This window comes from Myodes glareolus, chromosome X (genome assembly GCF_982192425.1).
Source record: "Myodes glareolus chromosome X, mMyoGla1.1, whole genome shotgun sequence".
Lineage (NCBI taxonomy): Eukaryota > Metazoa > Chordata > Mammalia > Rodentia > Cricetidae > Myodes > Myodes glareolus.
The window spans coordinates 26,983,811-27,002,049 of NC_142053.1; the positions used below are offsets into that span (position 1 = coordinate 26,983,811).

At 39.6% G+C, this 18,239-nt stretch overlaps 1 protein-coding gene across 13 annotated transcripts in view; it reads right to left on the reverse strand.

Moving 5' to 3' along the window:
• Nucleotides 1-1,842: 1,842 nt before the first annotated feature.
• The window catches only part of Klhl13 (kelch like family member 13), a 196,922-nt gene continuing 180,525 nt past the window's right edge, over nucleotides 1,843-18,239 (reverse strand). For all 13 annotated transcript variants that reach the window (XM_087902656.1, XM_085684959.2, XM_048450376.3 and 10 more), the window contains 3 exons: nucleotides 11,919-12,714; nucleotides 5,698-5,811; nucleotides 1,843-3,415 (listed from right to left, as the gene is read on the reverse strand). In XM_087902656.1, the coding sequence (XP_087758782.1) occupies nucleotides 2,928-3,415; nucleotides 5,698-5,811; nucleotides 11,919-12,714 (1,398 nt within the window). In that variant the 3' untranslated portion in view covers nucleotides 1,843-2,927. The remainder of the gene's footprint in view (nucleotides 3,416-5,697; nucleotides 5,812-11,918; nucleotides 12,715-18,239) is intronic.

Consider the following 18,239-nt stretch of genomic DNA (forward strand, 5'->3'; position numbering starts at 1 on the left):
ACTGTTTAATAATAGCTATTACAGTAAAGTGAGAAATTAATTGCTTCTAAATAACACATGGCATGGATGCAGAAAAGAGAATTGCATATGCTCTACATTAGTCCCTCTGACAGGCTGCTAGGAGATCACCAACCTCACTTCCTCTTCCTTCTTTCCAATTCCCTTTGTGTTTTTATGTAACTAAAGGGCTTTTGGCCAGTAAAATATGTCTAGAAGTGATGCATGCCTCTTTCCAGATGGACCACTGGAGCCACAAGCCTGCTGGTCAGTAGCATGTGAGTAGAAGGGATGCATGCCTCTTCTCAGACTGACCATCCAGCACCCACACCCGTAACGCTCCATTCTCCTCCTAGGACTTCATGGAATCAGGGATGCATAGCCCCAGGATGCAAAGAATCCTCACTTCTTGGAATATAGTGACCCGATCGGGACTACCCACCTGGAATTCTTCAGGATCCTTAGTTGTCTTGTATACAACTCCATTTTCAGGGAGGTATTAGCTAAAATAAATGTCGCAGAATCTGCCCATGTAGAGAAAAACTAAAATCTCCAAAGAAGTTGTGCACACTTAGGAAAAATCTTGCCTGAGGGGAGGAATTTTTCCAATTTATGCTAGGTTCTTCTAACAATATCCAAAAGTATCGCTGATGGGAAATTCGTTTCCTTAAGTATATTTAACTCAAGACGGAAGTGATGAAATCTATGCTACCAATCTATCCCTCTGGTTAAGAAATTAGATGACTCATTAGTTGTGTTTTGGAATAGCCTTAAGGTCTGGGTTCAGTTTACATTCACCCACTTGTAGAGGAAGTAGAAGAGATGGTAATTCTTTTTCGTTAGGACCCTGGGTTAGGAAGAAAATCTTAGAAGTTTTTTTTCCATATAGTGAAAAAAAGATAGTTTGTTTTCTTTTTTTAAATAAAAATAAATAAAAAAGAAGTTGTTTTACAAAATGGATCTTGAGCACCAGAGAGATTCTCCTCAGAAATATAACTGCCCTTTATCCCACTAAGGTAGCATGAGCCTGGGCTTCTAGAATGCGGAAGCAGTAAGATGCCTTGAGAAATAACTTCTCAAGGAAAAAGGAAAGGGATGGGACAGGGGGTGTAGGGAACAAAAGAACCCTGAGAGAGTAAAGTCCTGAGTGAATGCATAGTGTTGATGTGGACACAGCCATGACAAGAATGAAGGCCTCAGAACCATGGGAAATTGGCAAAGCCTTTCCCCATAGGGACCAAGCTTGAAATTGGCAAAGACTTCATCCTCTGGCTCAAGTAAAAGTGTTTATGAACAATTGACCAGTGTTAGTCAAAACTAGCCACTGCAATTCCTTCTTTTCAAATGCTTGCAGCCTGAGCCTGCTCGCCTATAGATAGCACCTACCCAGACTACTCCCCTTTCCCATGCTGGACATACTAACACGCCTGAACTGCAACACAGGCAAACGCCCCTCCACCAGAGTGGCAACACCTCACCAGAAGCCAGCTTTCCTGTGACTGCGTCTGTCATAGCTACTTTTCCCTCACCGCCCCAGTCATGGTTTCTGGACCTAGTTTTGTAGGTCACAGCAGGGAAGGAAGAGAAGGTAAAAGAAAGGGATGGGGCATGTAATTGCTTCTGTAGTTTACTCAGGCATGGCACTGGGGCTGAGTAAAAGCCAATTAGCTTCTTCACAAACTAATTCCTCAAAGGCCACAAGCAGTGTCTTCACAGTGAGGTGAGGCCTGGCCCAAGACTTTCCTCTTTGAATAAATGTCACACACACACAACTTCCTCATTCTCGTCCCTCGCAAGTTTTTTAATAAATGGAAGTCAAATCAGAGAATAACGGGGCAGCACGGAGCAGAGCGACACTGATTTTTTTATTGAATAAAGAAGGGAAAACATGAACATCATAGAGCAAAGGCAGCTTTTCTGGAGAAGCTGTTACACTTTGTGCTAAATAACCTCACGAACCAAGAGTACACAGAATACACTGAACAGGTAAGTTACCGCAACAGCAAAGGAGAAGGAAGAGAATACAGATTTTTAAGATAAAATTTGGTCAAGTGACAAATTTAGTTGCTCAAAATTTCTAGCCCTTATCCACCTAAATTCAGTATGGTTCTGCATATATGCATTCGGTATGGACATACTGAATCCCCATTTTTCATGGAAGCTGCTTTTTAAAAGATTTATTTACTTTTTAATTTCACACTTATTTGATCTGATATTCAATTTTTAAAAATTTGTGTTTGATATAAGTTTGTGTGTGTATATTTATACACACTTAAAAAACCCCTAATTGAGTCTTATAAGCAGAGGGGTCATGCTTCCCTCCCCCAAAATTAGTGTTGTGAATTTCTGTTATTTCTCCTGTGTGTCTAAGAAACTTGGTGTGTTCTCAATGCACCCACGCAGTCAGGAGGGTTGACAGATGTGTCAAAAATACTTTATGAAAAGAGGGAGGTAGCTCATGCGAGTTGGCAACCTTTTGCGGATTGTTTCTTGCTGGAGCAGGCTGCCTCCCTTTGACATCTTACAGTTAAAGATGAAAGGAAAACGTCTTTACTCGGAAGCCTAGTGAGCACAGATGTACAGTGACTATAATCCACCTTTAACTTGGCTTATAATGTAAGATGACGAATACCTTACGCCCAGTACACAGCATGAAGAAAGTACTGAAGAAACATTTTAGAGACAATACTTTTTTTTTTCATGTTAAGCATCAGCTTCTATGGGAGATATTTCCAGGATGGTTTGTTACCACTTTATAAACATTCTAGGCCATACAAACATCACAAGTAACATCAATATCATTTTTTTTCCAATATCTGTATCAATTACTGGAGGCTAATTCTAACAGATACACTACTTAAGGGGGGGAAAAGAAGATAATCGTGACACATTGCAAAGAGAGGAATATAGCGTTTTAACTGCAAGGATAATCAGGGTGCAGAAAGAGGGGACTCTCTAGAAGGTGACGGTGTGGTCTCCTCAGGTGGAAAAACTGTGAGCGTACAAGCTCGAATGCCCCCGAGGGACTCCGGAAGGTCGAAAACCTTATGCCATTCGTCTTTCTCTGGATCATACTTCTGCACTATCTCAACCATACAGCGGTTATTCCACGAATACCCGCCGACCACATAGATCTTATTTTGAAAGACAGCGACCCCAACATCACTCTGCCCTCTTAACATGGCAGCGATTGGGGTCCACTGGTCAAGAATAGGTGAGTAGTATTCACAGCTCAGGACATCGTCATAATCACTGGTTCCCCGGAAATGGTTCCCCCCAATGACATAGAGCCTATCTCCCACTGTACACATGCAGTGGAGACCTCGGACAGTGGTCATTGGTGCCTTCTGGGTCCACTTGTCAGTATCGGGGTCGAAGCACATGAGCTCCTTTTGGAAAGTGTCATGGGTAATACCTCCTGAAGAATGAAAATAACAGGCATGAGGCAAAGAGGTCATTAAAATGTGAAAGCAAGGCTCTCCCATAGATAATTAACTTTTAGCTACCTTTTATGACAGATTGCAGCTTAAAAATAGTGAATTCATAAATATTGTCACTCTATATTCTTTTAACAAAAAATAAAGAAAAGATCATTTTCAAAATTTTCAGACAAATGAAAAAGGTCTTATATTATTACGATAGCTTCCTCAAGTGGAGACTGATCATACTTAAGATGCTTCAATGAATGGAAATATATTTTGGCAACTATTAGAGTTGAGTCAGTAGTAAATCTAACTGAAAAGAATCAGTCTGTTGTGACATTTTAGTGGGGAGGCTAAGCACCGGGCTAGAGCACTTCAAAATCCGGGTACTCATTAATTCCTTTTCCAAATCAGAATACCCATTCTAGTTAACACATTGGAATTAGGAATATGAAGCAAAATATTTACTAAAAAGTGTTGAAAGTCTCATGCCAGTAACACACCAACCAGGAAGACTACACAAAATTGTTGGGTTTGTAGAGTTTGGAATGAGCAGGAAGAAGGTGACATCTGCTATGTGCTTTGTAAAGCTAAAAAATTAGAATTCTGAACATTATGAGAAATTGGTTGTTGGTTGTCGGTATATTAGGTCTTTATAACCTACAAACTGATTAAGATTAAGAAACATAATCCAGCCTATGGAATCAAAGTATCAGTCTCTACCTTCGGCAGACAAGGAGCAGAGATAAACTAATCTTTAGCTGTACCATTTGAAGAGTTATCAAGCGGCAAGGCAACAATCAATGAAGCATCGTTTTCTATGATTTGAAAGCAAATCAGCAAATCATTGTTTTGTGGGGTTTTTTTTGTTGGTTTTCTTTTGGGTTATAAAACTTGCTTGGTTGGTTCCTAGTCTGATATCAACGTGGAAGATGATTTTTTTTTTTGAAACATACACCAGTTATGGCAAAGTGCCCCTGAAACCATTCAAAGGTCAGTTTTGCTCCTGAGAACTGGGAGCTCTTATTATGGCAGTAGAGAACTTATACACATGAAACATGTAGGTCGTGCAATATGATTTCCTTTATGACGCTGTCGATATAAGATGCTCCATGGGCACTCATGAATTGACCCCTGGAAAGCTGCTGATGAAATGTTACCGGCCTTTCACTAACCCCTTTCGACTACAGACGTCACAAGGCAGCGCTCCGTGACTTATCATCCCCTTAACAATTCTGTTCTCTAAGAACATAACTGCTTCCCTGGGGGAGCGGGCTGGCAGAGGCAGACTCAACTAGGGAAGAAAGAAAGAAAGAAAGAAAGAAAGAGAGAGAGAGAGAGAGAGAGAGAGAGAGAGAGAGAGAGAGAGAGAGAGAGAAAGAAGGAAAGAAAGAAAGAAAGAAAGAAAGAAAGAAAGAAAGAAAGAAAGAAAGAAAGAAAGAAAGAAGGAAAGAAGGAAAGAAAGAAGGAAGGGAGGGAGGGAGGAAGGGAGAGAAAGAAGGAAGGAAAGAAGGAAGGAAGAGAGAGAGAGAGAGAGAAAGAGAGAAGGGGAAGGTAAAATTGTCTAAAAACTTAAATGTCAATACCAAAGGTGATCATTATGTTAAAACATATTTCTGAATTCTATAAAAGGCCAATTCAAGCACAAACTATTTGAGAGTGAAAGTTGTCAATTGAATTCTGAACAAACTTGAGCCATTTTAGCATTTTTATAGAAATATATCTCAGCATATAATGGCACCACAGTAGAACTCCATTATAATACCAAGGGAATATTGTGTGTTTATGTAATATATACGTACATGTACATACATATATATATATATACACATATGTGTTTGTAGGTGTGTGTGAGATGGGTTACACTAAAAGAGAGTATTGTGCATGTTTTATGCACAACAGAGCTTATATATTATATAATGAAATATTTCCTAACATGACTTAGGCAAATATTAAGAAAACAAATGACTACATATGAAAGAGAATGACTGATGTTTACTAGAATATAAAGTATTAAGGCTTTAAAAAATGAACTGGCAAGTCTAAAAGCTTTCCGGTTTCTTATAAATTATACATGTATAGCTGAATTGGTTTGCTGCTAGCTTAAAAGTGCTCAGAACGCTCAAAGCATTTACATACAAATGTACACACAAAATTACTCCTAAAATTTAATTATCTTTTGACTATTATTTTCTAAGAAATGTTATTGTTACTGGCACTATATGGAGAGATCATATAGTTAAAAGTATAAATATCATTATGTTATATAATTGTCTACCTGAAATATACATGACTCCTCCATACACGGTTCCAGCATGGCCATAGTGAGGTTCGTTCATTTTGGCAACATAGGTCCATTCATTTGTTCTTGGATTGTAACATTCTACTGTAGCTGTTAAGAAAAAGAGATACAATGATTTTTATTTCAGCTTTTTTTTTTCCTTTTTAGTACGGCAGTAATATACTAATCTCTGAAATGCATAAATCAATGAGAGACCTCAGAGGGGCTCTTATTATTTTTAAGACTATGTTAATATGAAACCTGCTATATTAGGCTATATGATATAATATTTAACACATCATACAACTGTAAAAATCACTAAGGATTCTTTTCTGTCACTTGTTTGTATCTTTTTAATTTGACATTTCTTAAACTTTTTTGCTCTAAAAATACAGAAAAGGATAAAGAAAATCACAAAGAAGGAAAACAAATCAACTCTGAGTACCTATTTTGACATAGTTTACAGGAAGAAACATCAAAATATGAAAAACTAATTTCGCAGTGACTGTCACCTGAACAAGCAAACACACTGATTGTACACTATTCTCTCCCCGCTTTCTGACCCTCTCACACATACACAAGGGAACTTAATGTATTGTGCAGAATGCAACATTAGAAAAGTAATAAATGGACAGATTTCTATGAGAAAGCCATCTAATCTTACAGACTAGCAGGGGTTTTTAAAGACTTCCAGGTATCACCTTCTCCCGACTAGCTATATGATTCTCTTAATGCAACATTTTTTCCCTGAACTTTGAAGCTTCTCCATTATAACCACCCTTTCCTATATCTAACTCCACCTGTCTTGATGCAGTTCCTGTTATTTTCCTCTTATTCTTTGTATGATGGCATTGATGGCATTAGAAATTAAATAGCTAATCTCTGTGGTTGTTAATATTCTCGTACATGATAAGATAATGCTGTTCCTCTGTCCATAAGTTAATTGCATTTTCTAATAGGGGTTGAAAGAATCCATCCATAGTTTCTCATGCAGGAGCTTCTCACTGAATGATGGGAATTCATCTCAGTAACTGGGTAACTGCCCATCAACCCGACATGTCCTTTTTTGTTGTTGTTGTTGAGCCATCAATTTCCTTTATATATTTAAGTTCCCTTAGCTTTACTGTCAACCTTTAATGTTCCTCTGTGTGCAACTGTTTTCATTAGGAAAATCAATAACTGTTCATTAGGAAAATAAAATGCAGCTGATTCAAAATCTGATGTACATTGTCCTCGTTTATGTCTTCCACTTTTGTGCAATAAGTAATTACAGATACTGACCATAAGACTGACAAGCGGAGGACGGCAGAGTTAGTAAAAGGCAAGGGGCCTGAACCATAAAGTAATGGTTACAACCATAAGCACCGGGGAAATGCAAGGTAATTGTCAGCAAAATTCAATCCCTGCCCATTTCTGTATGACCTACAATGCAGCAATGTGAATGACTTTAAAATGTTTTAAAGGTTGGGAGTTGGGTGGTGGTGGTACACACCTTTAATCCCAGAACTCGGGAGGCAGAGGCGGGTGGGTCTCTGTGAGTTCAAGGCCACCCTGGTCTACAGACCTAGTTCCAGAACAGCAAGGCTACAGTGAGAAACCCTATCTTAAAAAAACATAGATAGATAGATAGATAGATAGATAGATAGATAGATAGATAGATAGATAGACAGACAGACAGATAGATATTTTAAAGATTGGAAAAATGAAACAAAGGACTATTTTGTAACATGAAAATGACATGAAATTACAATTTGGTGGTCATAAATAAAGTTTTATTGGAACTGAGGCTCAAATATTTGGTTATAAATTGTCTACATTTGCTTTGCTCTACAAGAGTGGAGCTCATTAGTTGTGACAGAGAATTAATATCCCACAAAGCTATAAATAGAGTTTCTGGGACCTGACAGAAGTGTCCTGACCCCTAAACTAGAAACTCGACTTCATTGGTCTAAATTCTGGTGTATAACTGTAATTGGGATGCTTATTTCCTTTGTCTCAGAGACCCTCATTTTCTGAGATGATTCTCTCAAGATCCAGCGCAAGTCCTAATAGATTCTGGATCCAGAACCTGCGGGTATTGTTTAGTAATCAGGATACAGGGCTCATTCAATAAGTTTTAGTAATTTTACTGCATATTTATTTGAAATTTTAACATGTCTTTCCTGTTAATTCATCATTTGAAAACTTCTTTAAAATATGTAATTGAAGAGAAAGAATCTGAACCATTATAGTCTTCTTCAAAATAGAAAACCTCAATGGAAGGCCAATTTCTTATTGGACATTACATGTTTAAAAGGTGAGAAAAGAAGAAGCAAAGGACTGTTCTGAAAGATGCCAGAAACAAAAGAATCCCTTTTCACTTAAGTGGCAGTCCTATACACTTATCATACTTTCCTACTGCAACCAATATCAGGGAAAGCAGAATGTCCAAGGAATTATAATCCAGCAATACATCAGACATGCAGGTATACAGTCTTTGTTTTGTGTACTACAGGCTTAGATAATTTTCTCCTTAGCCACCCCCTACACACTCCATGGGATAAATTTAAAAGGCCCAGTATATTAAAATGATCGATCATGACTTACAAAGTTTGCCACTGTTTTCAGTTTATAATTATGCATGGGCAATGGATATTGTGTCTATGAAGAATACAAAATGCACTGGCACTAATGAACCCATTAAATGGTTAAGAGACTTTCCCCTTCAATCCCCTAAGTCTTGTCATCCTATTCCCATCACCTTTTCTACTTACATAGTCATGTGAGTGTGCAAACTTAATGAGTTAAAGAGGAGATGCTCATTTACAGGAAGAGATGCTGGCAAGTCTGTGTAAGGGGAATTCCAACAAACAAACAAACAACAACCATAGAACCCATCCAAGTCTCTGTCTGGAATACTCAGAAGCTTATATAAGACTTTCTTTAGACCTCTTTGGTGCAAAACCAATGCTAGCAGCAAGACTAGACAGGGCAATTAATACAAGTTGTATTTGGATTCATATAAAGGGATAATTTGTTAATGGATAGAATTCAGGAGAACTCACTATGTTCACAGGGAAGAGGAAAACCAGTGACAAACAGATGGAGTTTGGCTACCTCAACAGAACGACAGAGGACAAGAGGAGGCAGTCTACTCTCCCTCTCACCTAAAGATTATAGGCGGAGCTCCAAAGGAGTGCTAGTGAGGGGCAGAAAATGAGGAAAATCTTGAGTTTAGCTTTGGAAAATCTTTCTGGCCTGAAGTCTTTTCCAGAACCAAGACTCTCAATTTAAATGCACTTAGTGTGTCAATCATATAATCTTAAAAACTCCAATATACTCTACCTTAAAATATTTAATAAAAAATGTATTTGACAGTGATACTGATTGGGAAATAATCATTTCCTACAAAAGTTTAGGAATAATTTTATAAGTTATAAATGATGTGAGATTTCTCTATCTCCACCCCCCCCATGCCCTGGTTTCCATGTCTGTCCTTTCTCTGTATCCTAGAATTCTCTCTGTAGATCAGGCTAGCCTTGAACTCATAAATATCTACCTGTCTTTGCCTGGGATTGAAGCCATGCACTACTATGCCCAGCTAAGGGAGAGATCTTAAATTACAACTAGAGCAGTCTTGTAACAAGGCAGATTAATACCTGTATTGTAACCAGACAAACAGTTGTTAAAAAATGCAATTTGTGAAATAAGACTAAAATTAATGTATAGCATCTCAGGTAGATAATACAATATAATATATTTTAAAGAATTTATCTATCCTTAGGTTAAGTTTATGAAACCCTTTTAAAGACAGGGTCTCAGCCAGGTGTGGTGGTGCACCCAGCACTTGGAAGGCAGAAGCAGGCAAATCTCTGTGAATTCAAGGCTACCCTGTGCTCTACAAAAGCAAGGTCCACGACAGGCTCCAAAGCTACACAGAGAAACCCTGTTTCGAAAACAAAGAAAGAGACAGGGTCTAACTATGTGATCTAGTTTGGTCTTGACCTCTGGATTATCCTTCCTCAGCATCTCAACCGCAAAGACTTCAAGTACGTGCCATTCGGTCTCGTCATAGTCTAGCAGTACCAATAGGCCTATTTTTAAAATCATTTTTAAAAGTAAATATAATTACATCTTTTTTCTCCCATTTCTTCCTTCCAACCTATCCCACGCACCCCATTTTGCTTTCAAATTCATGGCCTTTATCTCTTTAACTGTTCATCTATGTGTGTGTGTGTCTATATACATATTTATAAATACATAAATGCAACCTTCTCTAATTAGAGGTACAGAACATGTTCAAGGTAGTCTATTCCTATGCCATTTGCCCAATGCATTCACTTATTTCTTGTTACTATCCAGGCACAACATAAGAGAAACAGAACGCAGGATACATGACAAAAAGGAAGCTTCTAGTGTCTTAGTTTTACATAATGATACTCCTTGGCTTACAGAGTATAATTCCCAGAAGAAGAATACTTCTAATTAATAGTAGGGACAATGCAATGAAAATTAAGAGGCTGCATATTCACAGGGATGATCACATTATCAAGAAAATACTAAGAAAGGGACCCATCTCATGTGCAAATAGACTTTTCAAAATGACCACCAATTGCTAGGATTAAGCTATCTAGAGTTCTGTCAACTCTTGATCATAGTTACTTTTCCAATAAATCCCCAAATCAGCACTTGTACTGTCCAGACATTTTCAGATTACATAAACTTACAACACTACAATGAAGATAAGGTGTGTGGTTAAACTATGGAGACCTGACGTGATAGTTCTATACTAAGGGCATGAGGGGCTCCTGCTTTTAGAAGGCTGACAAATGAAATAAATTAGGAAACCGGTACAGTTAATAATCATGCTATCTAGGTCCTCCCAAATCTATAGAGCTTGGTCCTAGAAAAACTATCATAACTCCAAAGGAAAGGAAAAAGCTCAGTAACATTAAGGCCATATCACTAATACGAAAGTGCTCAATACATAGGGAAGTATAAAAGTGAGAGTAGCTGTTCTCTCCAATAAATAGCTTCCTCTATAGACTGCGAAAGTCTTTTATTTCTTACAATACTAGGAAAAAAGATTCTGGTAAGTATTTAAAGCCATGATAGACAATATGGAGCTTGGGATACCTCAAGGACTCTATGGAGAATCAAAGGACTATACCTCACAGTAATACAGTGCTTGGCTACCATATAAAATACTCTGAGTTCGAGATCCCACACTGGGGCAGCAGCAACAACAACTAACAAAACCCAGCAAACGACTTTAAACCAACAAAAACTCTTTGTAGACACTTTTAAAAATAGATATTGTTAGAAAATAAAAAAAGATTAAACAATAACAGTGCTGACAGATAGAAAATGTGGGATCCCTGGCATTCACTATAGGAAAAATTGTATTATTCATATTTAATACAAAGTAAAAATGGGGTTAATTTATATAGACAATATATTTCTGTTAAAATCGACTTGTAACCAATGTGAAGTTAGGAAGACAGAAGAAGGATACAATGGAAACTAGCGGTCACAGATCTTATTTATCAAAGTTAATCAATTTTGCCTAATACTAAATGAACTGTTCATATTTACTCTGAGAAGACTATCATCTTACTATGTGACCTCTACTAGGTATCAATTCTGGAAATGAAAAAATAAGAGCCAGGCCTCAGTAAAAGAACTTGACCTAGTAAGTGCCATAGCTTATGGGCCTTTAAAGGTGGAGAATGAAGAATTAGGCCAAACTTCTGCCCAGACGCTATTAGAATATAAATTAATTAAATATACATTCCAATTGACCTTTCAATATTAAAACTCTGTGTGTTTGTGTGTGTGTGTGTGCGAGTGTGTTAGAGTTGTTGCAACACAGCAAACTACGTATTTGATATAATTTGGGCCTTGGCCAACAGTATGAGCTGAAATAAGATATATAGATGATATCTAATATTTTCTTAGAAAAAATAGTTTACAAATGCAACCCTAGGTATATTTTTGTCTTTAAATTTCTAGAACTGTTTATTTTGTGATCTAAAACAAATTTCTGAGTAAAGAAAAAAATGTATTCTATGTATAAGTAGAAAAAGACAAGATCTCCTGAGTAAACTGGGAGCATGGGAACCTTGGGGGAGGGTTGAAGGGGGAAGGGGAGAGCCAGGGAGGGGAGCAGAGAAAAATGTAGAGCTCAATAAAAATCAATAGAAAAAAGAAATTTAAAAACAGTAAGTACTCAGACTTACGCAATTCACCAGCAGCGTTTCGCCCTCCAACTGCATACAGAAATCCTTTGAGAGCACTTAGGTGGAAGAAGGTGCGCTTCTCATTTAAAGATGCAACTTGTATCCATTTATTGTAGCGAGGATCAAATCTAAACACTGTATCGACAGCCGTTTTTCCTTTTGTGTCGTAATTGCTCTGCCCTCCAACGACATAGAGAAAATTGCCAATGACAGCAATGCCATGCTGGTATCTTGGGGCATCCATGGGGGCTAGAGATTTCCACTCATGGGTCTTTTCATCATACATGCGCAATTCCTTACTGACAACCAGCTGCTGTCTCAGGACTCCACCGAGTGTAACCAAATGAGTGGTGTCAGACCGAATGGCAGTCCTGTCTGACTGCATAACCGGCTGCATAAACGGCATCATTTGGTAATTGCTGGCTTCCAGAAGCAAGTTGACACAAGTATTGTCAGTTCTCATGAAATCTACCGTTTGCACGTAATTAATGAGCTCTTGTGGTGTCATCAGCGGAAATCGTATGTTCTTCATTAACTTGGCGGCACAGTCCATTCTCGGCTCTTCCAGGCGCAGCCAGCGACAGGTGGCTTTGAAGAGCTCTAGTTCAGAGCAATGCTTAAGGCTGTTGCTGGAAAGCACGAAGGCAAGACGCTCAAAGGGGAGTTTCAGGAACTCCCCAGTGCTCAGCAATGCAGGAAAATTCTTCAAGACGAAGCTGTTGACATATTTATCCACTTCTGTCAGATGGTAGGTGTTGGCAATGCGTCCAACTTCAACACAGTTATCCAAGTTAACCTAGGAATCCAATAGGAAAATTAAAATATGGTTGCTTTCTACACAGCTACACTTTGCTCACAGAAATTCTTCTTTCAGAGGAAGAGTGCTTTGTCAAGTCCTTAGAGAAGCAAATAAAGATTCTCATTGAAGTGGATAAAGATGTGAAGGTCCAAATAACCTTCACTTGATTCAGCAAAAAGTTTACTAAGCAAAACTGATCAGTTAACCTAAGAAACATTTCACATTGACTATGTCCAAAATAATTAAGTTTTTCTTCCTCGAAAAGTATCCTTCTCCCAAATGCTGATGAAATTACTACTAGGTAGAAATTTTAGGAAAACCATGTTATTCAATTATAGTCAAGTCAGTTTTTTTTCTTGGTTCTTCCAAGTAGCACACATAATTAGCAGGTCACAAAAATGTCTACAATCCAATTCTTTGATTTCCCTTTTATGCAGAGGCATCATTTGTTACTATCCTTCATATTGATTCTTTTCAAAGTTAGTGTTCATATTCAATGACTTAACAGCACAATTTTTTCTAGCACAGAGTTATTTTACATATATTTATCCAGAAATGTAAGCCAGAGAATTTGTTGAGGGCAGGAGGGACATATCTGTACTAAAACCCATGCAGGATGAGTTTGGGGGGACCTATTTTTAGTATCTTGGCAGGGTAACTTTCCTTAGTTGTTCTGTTAGTACTAGCACACTCTACTAGCTGAGGTAAAAAAGAGTCCAGAATAATTTCCCCAGCATTAACTGTAACATGCCTCAGAGTGGAGAGCAGGCAAAGGGGAGAAGTGAGTGAAGTAGTTCATCCACAGCAGGATCTCTTAGCCATGTTCTAACAACTGATAGGTCAAAGTGGAAATATTGGAAAAGAATATCAGGAAACATAATACAAGAAATAAAACACACAGTTCTAGCATAGCAATAAGACAGCATAAAGAAATCAAGAAGATTCGAATTGGAAAGGAAGAAGTCAAACTTTCATTATTTGCAGATGATACAATAGTGTACATAAGCGACCCCAAAAACTCTACCAGAGAACTCCTACAACTGATCAACACCTTCAGTACTGTGTCAGGATATAAGATCAACTCCAAAAAATCAGTTGCCCTCCTAAACACAAAGAACAAAGATACAGAGAAGGAAATCAGAGAAACATCACCTTTCACGATAGCCACAAATAGCATAAAGTATCTTGGGGTAACTCTAACCAAGGAAGTGAAAGATCTATTTGAAAAGAACTTTAAGGTTTTGAAGAAAGAAATTGAAGAGGATGCCAGAAAATGGAAAGATCTCCCCTGCTCTTGGATTGGGAGGATCAACATAGTAAAAATGGCAATTCTACCAAAAGCAATCTATAGATTCAATTCAATCCCCATTAAAATCTCAGGGAAATTCTTTACAGACCTTGAGAGAACAATAATAAAGTTTATATGCAAAACAAAAAACCCAGGATTGCCAAAACAATCCTATACAATAAAAGTACTTCCGGAGGCATTACCATTCCTGACTTCAAACTCTATTACAGAGCTACAGTAATGAAAATTGCTTGGTATTGGCATAAAAACAGAGATGTTGACCAATGGAATCGAATCGAAGATCCGATCTTAATCCGCAAACCTATGAACACCTGATTTTCGACAAAGGAGCTAAAACTATACAATGGAAGAAAGAAAGCATCTTTAACAAATGGTGCTGGCATAACTGGATGTCAACCTGTAGAAGAATGAAAATAGATCCATATCTATCACCATGCACAAAACTCAAGTCCAAATGGATTAAAGACCTCAATATTAATCTGACCACATTGATCCTGATAGAAGAGAAAGTGGGAAGTAGTCTACAAGACATAGGCACAGGAGACCACTTCCTAGGTAGAACCATAGTAGTACGGACAATAAGACCAACAATGAATAAGTGGGACCTCCTGAAACTGAGAAGAAGCTTCTGTAAAGCAAAGGATACTGTTAGTAAGACAAAAAGGCAACCTACTGATTGGGAGAAGATCTTCACCAACCCCTCATCAGACAAAGGTCTGATCTCCAAAATATACAAAGAACTCAAGAAACTAGACACTAAAACTCTAATTAACCCAATTAAAAAATGGGGTACTTAACTTAACAGAGAATTCACAACAGATGAACTTCGAATGGCCAAAAGACACTTAAGGTCATGCTCAACCTCCTTAGCGATCAGGGAAATGCAAATCAAAACAACTCTAAGATACCATCTTACACCTGTCAGAATAGCTAAAATCAAAAACACCAATGATAACCTATGCTGGAGAGGATGTGGAGTGAGGAAAACACTCATCCATTGTTGGTGGGAATGCAAACTTGTGCAGCCACTTTGGAAATCAGTGTGGCAGTTTCTCAGGAAACTGGGAGTCAACCTACCTCAGGACCCAGCAATTCCACTCTTGGGAATATTCCCAAGAGATGCCCTATCTTACTACAAAAGCATTTGTTCAACTATGTTTATAGCAGCACTATTTGTAATAGCCAAAACCTGGAAACAACCTAGGTGCCCCTCAATAGAAGAATGGTTAAAGAAGGTGTGGAACATATACACATTAGAGTTTTACTCAGCGGTAAAAAACAATGACATCTTGAATTTTGCATACAAATGGATGGAAATAGAAAACGCTTTACTGAGTGAGGTAACCCAGACCCAAAAAGAGGAATATGGTATGTACTCACTCATAAGTGGATTCTAACCATAATTAAAGGACATTGAGCCTATAATTAGTGATCCTAGAGAAGCTAAATAAGAAGGTGAACCCAAAGAAAATCATATAGTTATCCTCCTGGATATTGGAAGTAGACAAGACTGTCAGGCAAAACTTGGGTGCATGGGGGTGTGTGGGGGGTGGATGTAAGGGGAGATGGTTAGAGAGAAGGGAGAAGGGGAGGATTCAGGAGAACTTGGGGGAATGGGATGGGTGGGATGGAGGAAGGGTAGATATGGGAGCAGGGAAGTAAATATCTTAATTAAGGGACCCATTTTAGGATTTGCAAGAGACTTGTATCTAGAGGGGTTCCTAGGTCCAAGGAGAGGTCCTCAGATTGTTCCTTGGGCGGCAGAGGAGAGGGTGCCTGAACTGGCCTTGTCTCATAGCCACACTGATGAATATCTTGCATATCACCATAGAACCTTCATCTGGGGATAGATGGAGATAGAGACAGAGACCCACATTGGAGCACTGGACTTAGCTCCCAAGGTCCAAATGAGGAGCAGAAGGAGGGAGAACATGAGAGCAAGGAAGTTAGGACCACGAGTGGTGCATCCACCCACTATGACAGTGAAACTGATCTAATGGGAGCTCACCAAGTCCAGCTGGACTAGGAATGATGGAGCATGTGATCAAACTGGACACTCTGAATGTGGCTGGCAATGAAGGCTGACTGAGAAACCAAGGACAATGGCACTGGGTTTTGATTCTACTGCATGGACTGACTTTGTGGGAGCCTGGTTTGTTTGGATGCTCACCTTTATAGACCTGTATGGAGCTGGAAGGACCCTGGACTTCCTACAGGGCAGGGAACCCTGACTGCTCTTAAGACTAGAGAGGGAGGGGGAGGTGAGGAGGGGGAGGGAAAAGGGAGGTGGGGAGGAGGTGGAAATTTTTAATAAATAAATAAATAAATAAATTGTGAGGCCCTGTCCTCCCTGTTCCTTGAGGCCAAAACACAGGATGCAAGTAATGTTTACGCTAACCAGCTAAGCTTCCTGCTAAGTTCCATGCTTGCTCTGCTACAGCCTGGTACAATAGCCTGAGGGGTCTATTTTACTTTAAAATGGTAGTTTCTCAACCTGGCTGAAAGAAGCTCAGGCACCAAGACCCATCTACCCCGTCTGGCACTGCCTTGCACCCTCGACCACCTGCCTCAGGAGAAGCTCTCACAGGTGCCAGTTTCCCCAGCCCCCTCTGGGTGGGAGGAGTTTTTCTTTACTGGGGCCAAAAGTATTTAACCCTGGGTTAAGTTGAATAAATGGGGCATTCTCTTCTTGAGGATGACTCGAACTCTGTATCTGTGTGTGCGTCTTGTGTTTTAACCCCTAGGAAATATAGAACTCTGCTGCAGGAGTATCTTCCGCTGCTTTAGTCGCTGAAGCACGAGCCCACGGTGCTGTGGGAGCACCTTCTGCTCCGTCAGCCAATAGCCGCTGAAATACCAGCCCACTGGGGCGTGGTATATTTCTCTTTTAAAAGGAGCCACAGAGCTCGGCTCGGGCCCCTTGGCTCCAGCGCTTGGTCCTGGCTCCTGCTCCCGGCTCCTGCTCCAGCGACTAGGCTCCCTTCCTGACGGTTTATGGTGTATGTAAGTTTTACCCCCCAAAATAAATAACCCCTTAAAACACAACTGGTGTGGGATTGATTCGCCGTTATTTGGTGCCCAGCGTTTGGTTTAAGAACCACCCCACCCCCACCCCCAGCTCGGCCTCTGGCTTGGCGACCTGCCACCAGTTCGGCTTGGCCAGCTTGGCTTGGCACAAGCCCTCCCTCAGCCATAACCTCCACGCCTCCCAGGATACACAGGTCCGGACAGTCTCTGCCGGCCTAATTTGCCCTGTTCTGCACGGATTTTTAAATTTTTCCTTGCAATGTGAGTCAAAGAGCTCACAGCGCAAGCTCCCTTTGAAGTTCCAGCAAGCTGTTTGAAATCCCTGCCATCCACCATAACTGATTGGGAGTGCTGCAAGCAGCTTGACCCTTAATCCCAGCACAGGGACACGGGGCCCAAAGCACTAAGCCTCTTTAGCAACAGCGCAATGGCTGTGTCACGACCCTCTGCATCGGGTTGAACAGAGCAGCAGGGCAGGAGAGCCCGGCCGGGGTAGGCCAGGCTGCCTTGTTTATTGGCCACTAGAAGCTCTCTGACCTTTTGTGATCTGTGAATTTAACCTCTGGATTTGAGTGTATATATTCTAGAGTTTACTTCCTGAATCAACACCATTGCTATGTGGATTCAGGTGCACCCCACCTCCTACTGGCAGGCAACGGTCATTACAGGTGGGTGGCGTGGAACGGTGACCCCCATAAATAATAAAAAATAAATATATAAAAAGTAATTCAAAGACCATGAGAGAGGAGATTGCCACCATAAAAGAATACAGACACATTCTCAGTGAGCAAGATGAAGCATGAACAAGGTAGAATGATGTTCTGAAAAAGATGAATCTCCTAGAAGGTCGCAGAAGAGGATATCTGCAATACAGAGGCAGAAGAATGGAGCGTAGCATAAGGAAACATCGCTACTATCAAGACCCCTCACTGGATATGGTGCAGGGATTCTGCTGAAGATACTAAGAGCAAGAATACAATCCTGGAGACAATATTAGCTGTTTGTGGTAATGAAGGCATTCCTAGGTTAAACGCCTTAGTTATAGCAAGCATTTCAAGCAATTAAAGAAACAACTTCTGAATTATTGGAAAGGTGTAAACATATAAAACCACTATCATCCCATCTTTAAATAAGACTGTTTTTAAATAGAGTAATCTTGAAATGTCCTTCTGCACTAATCTGATAG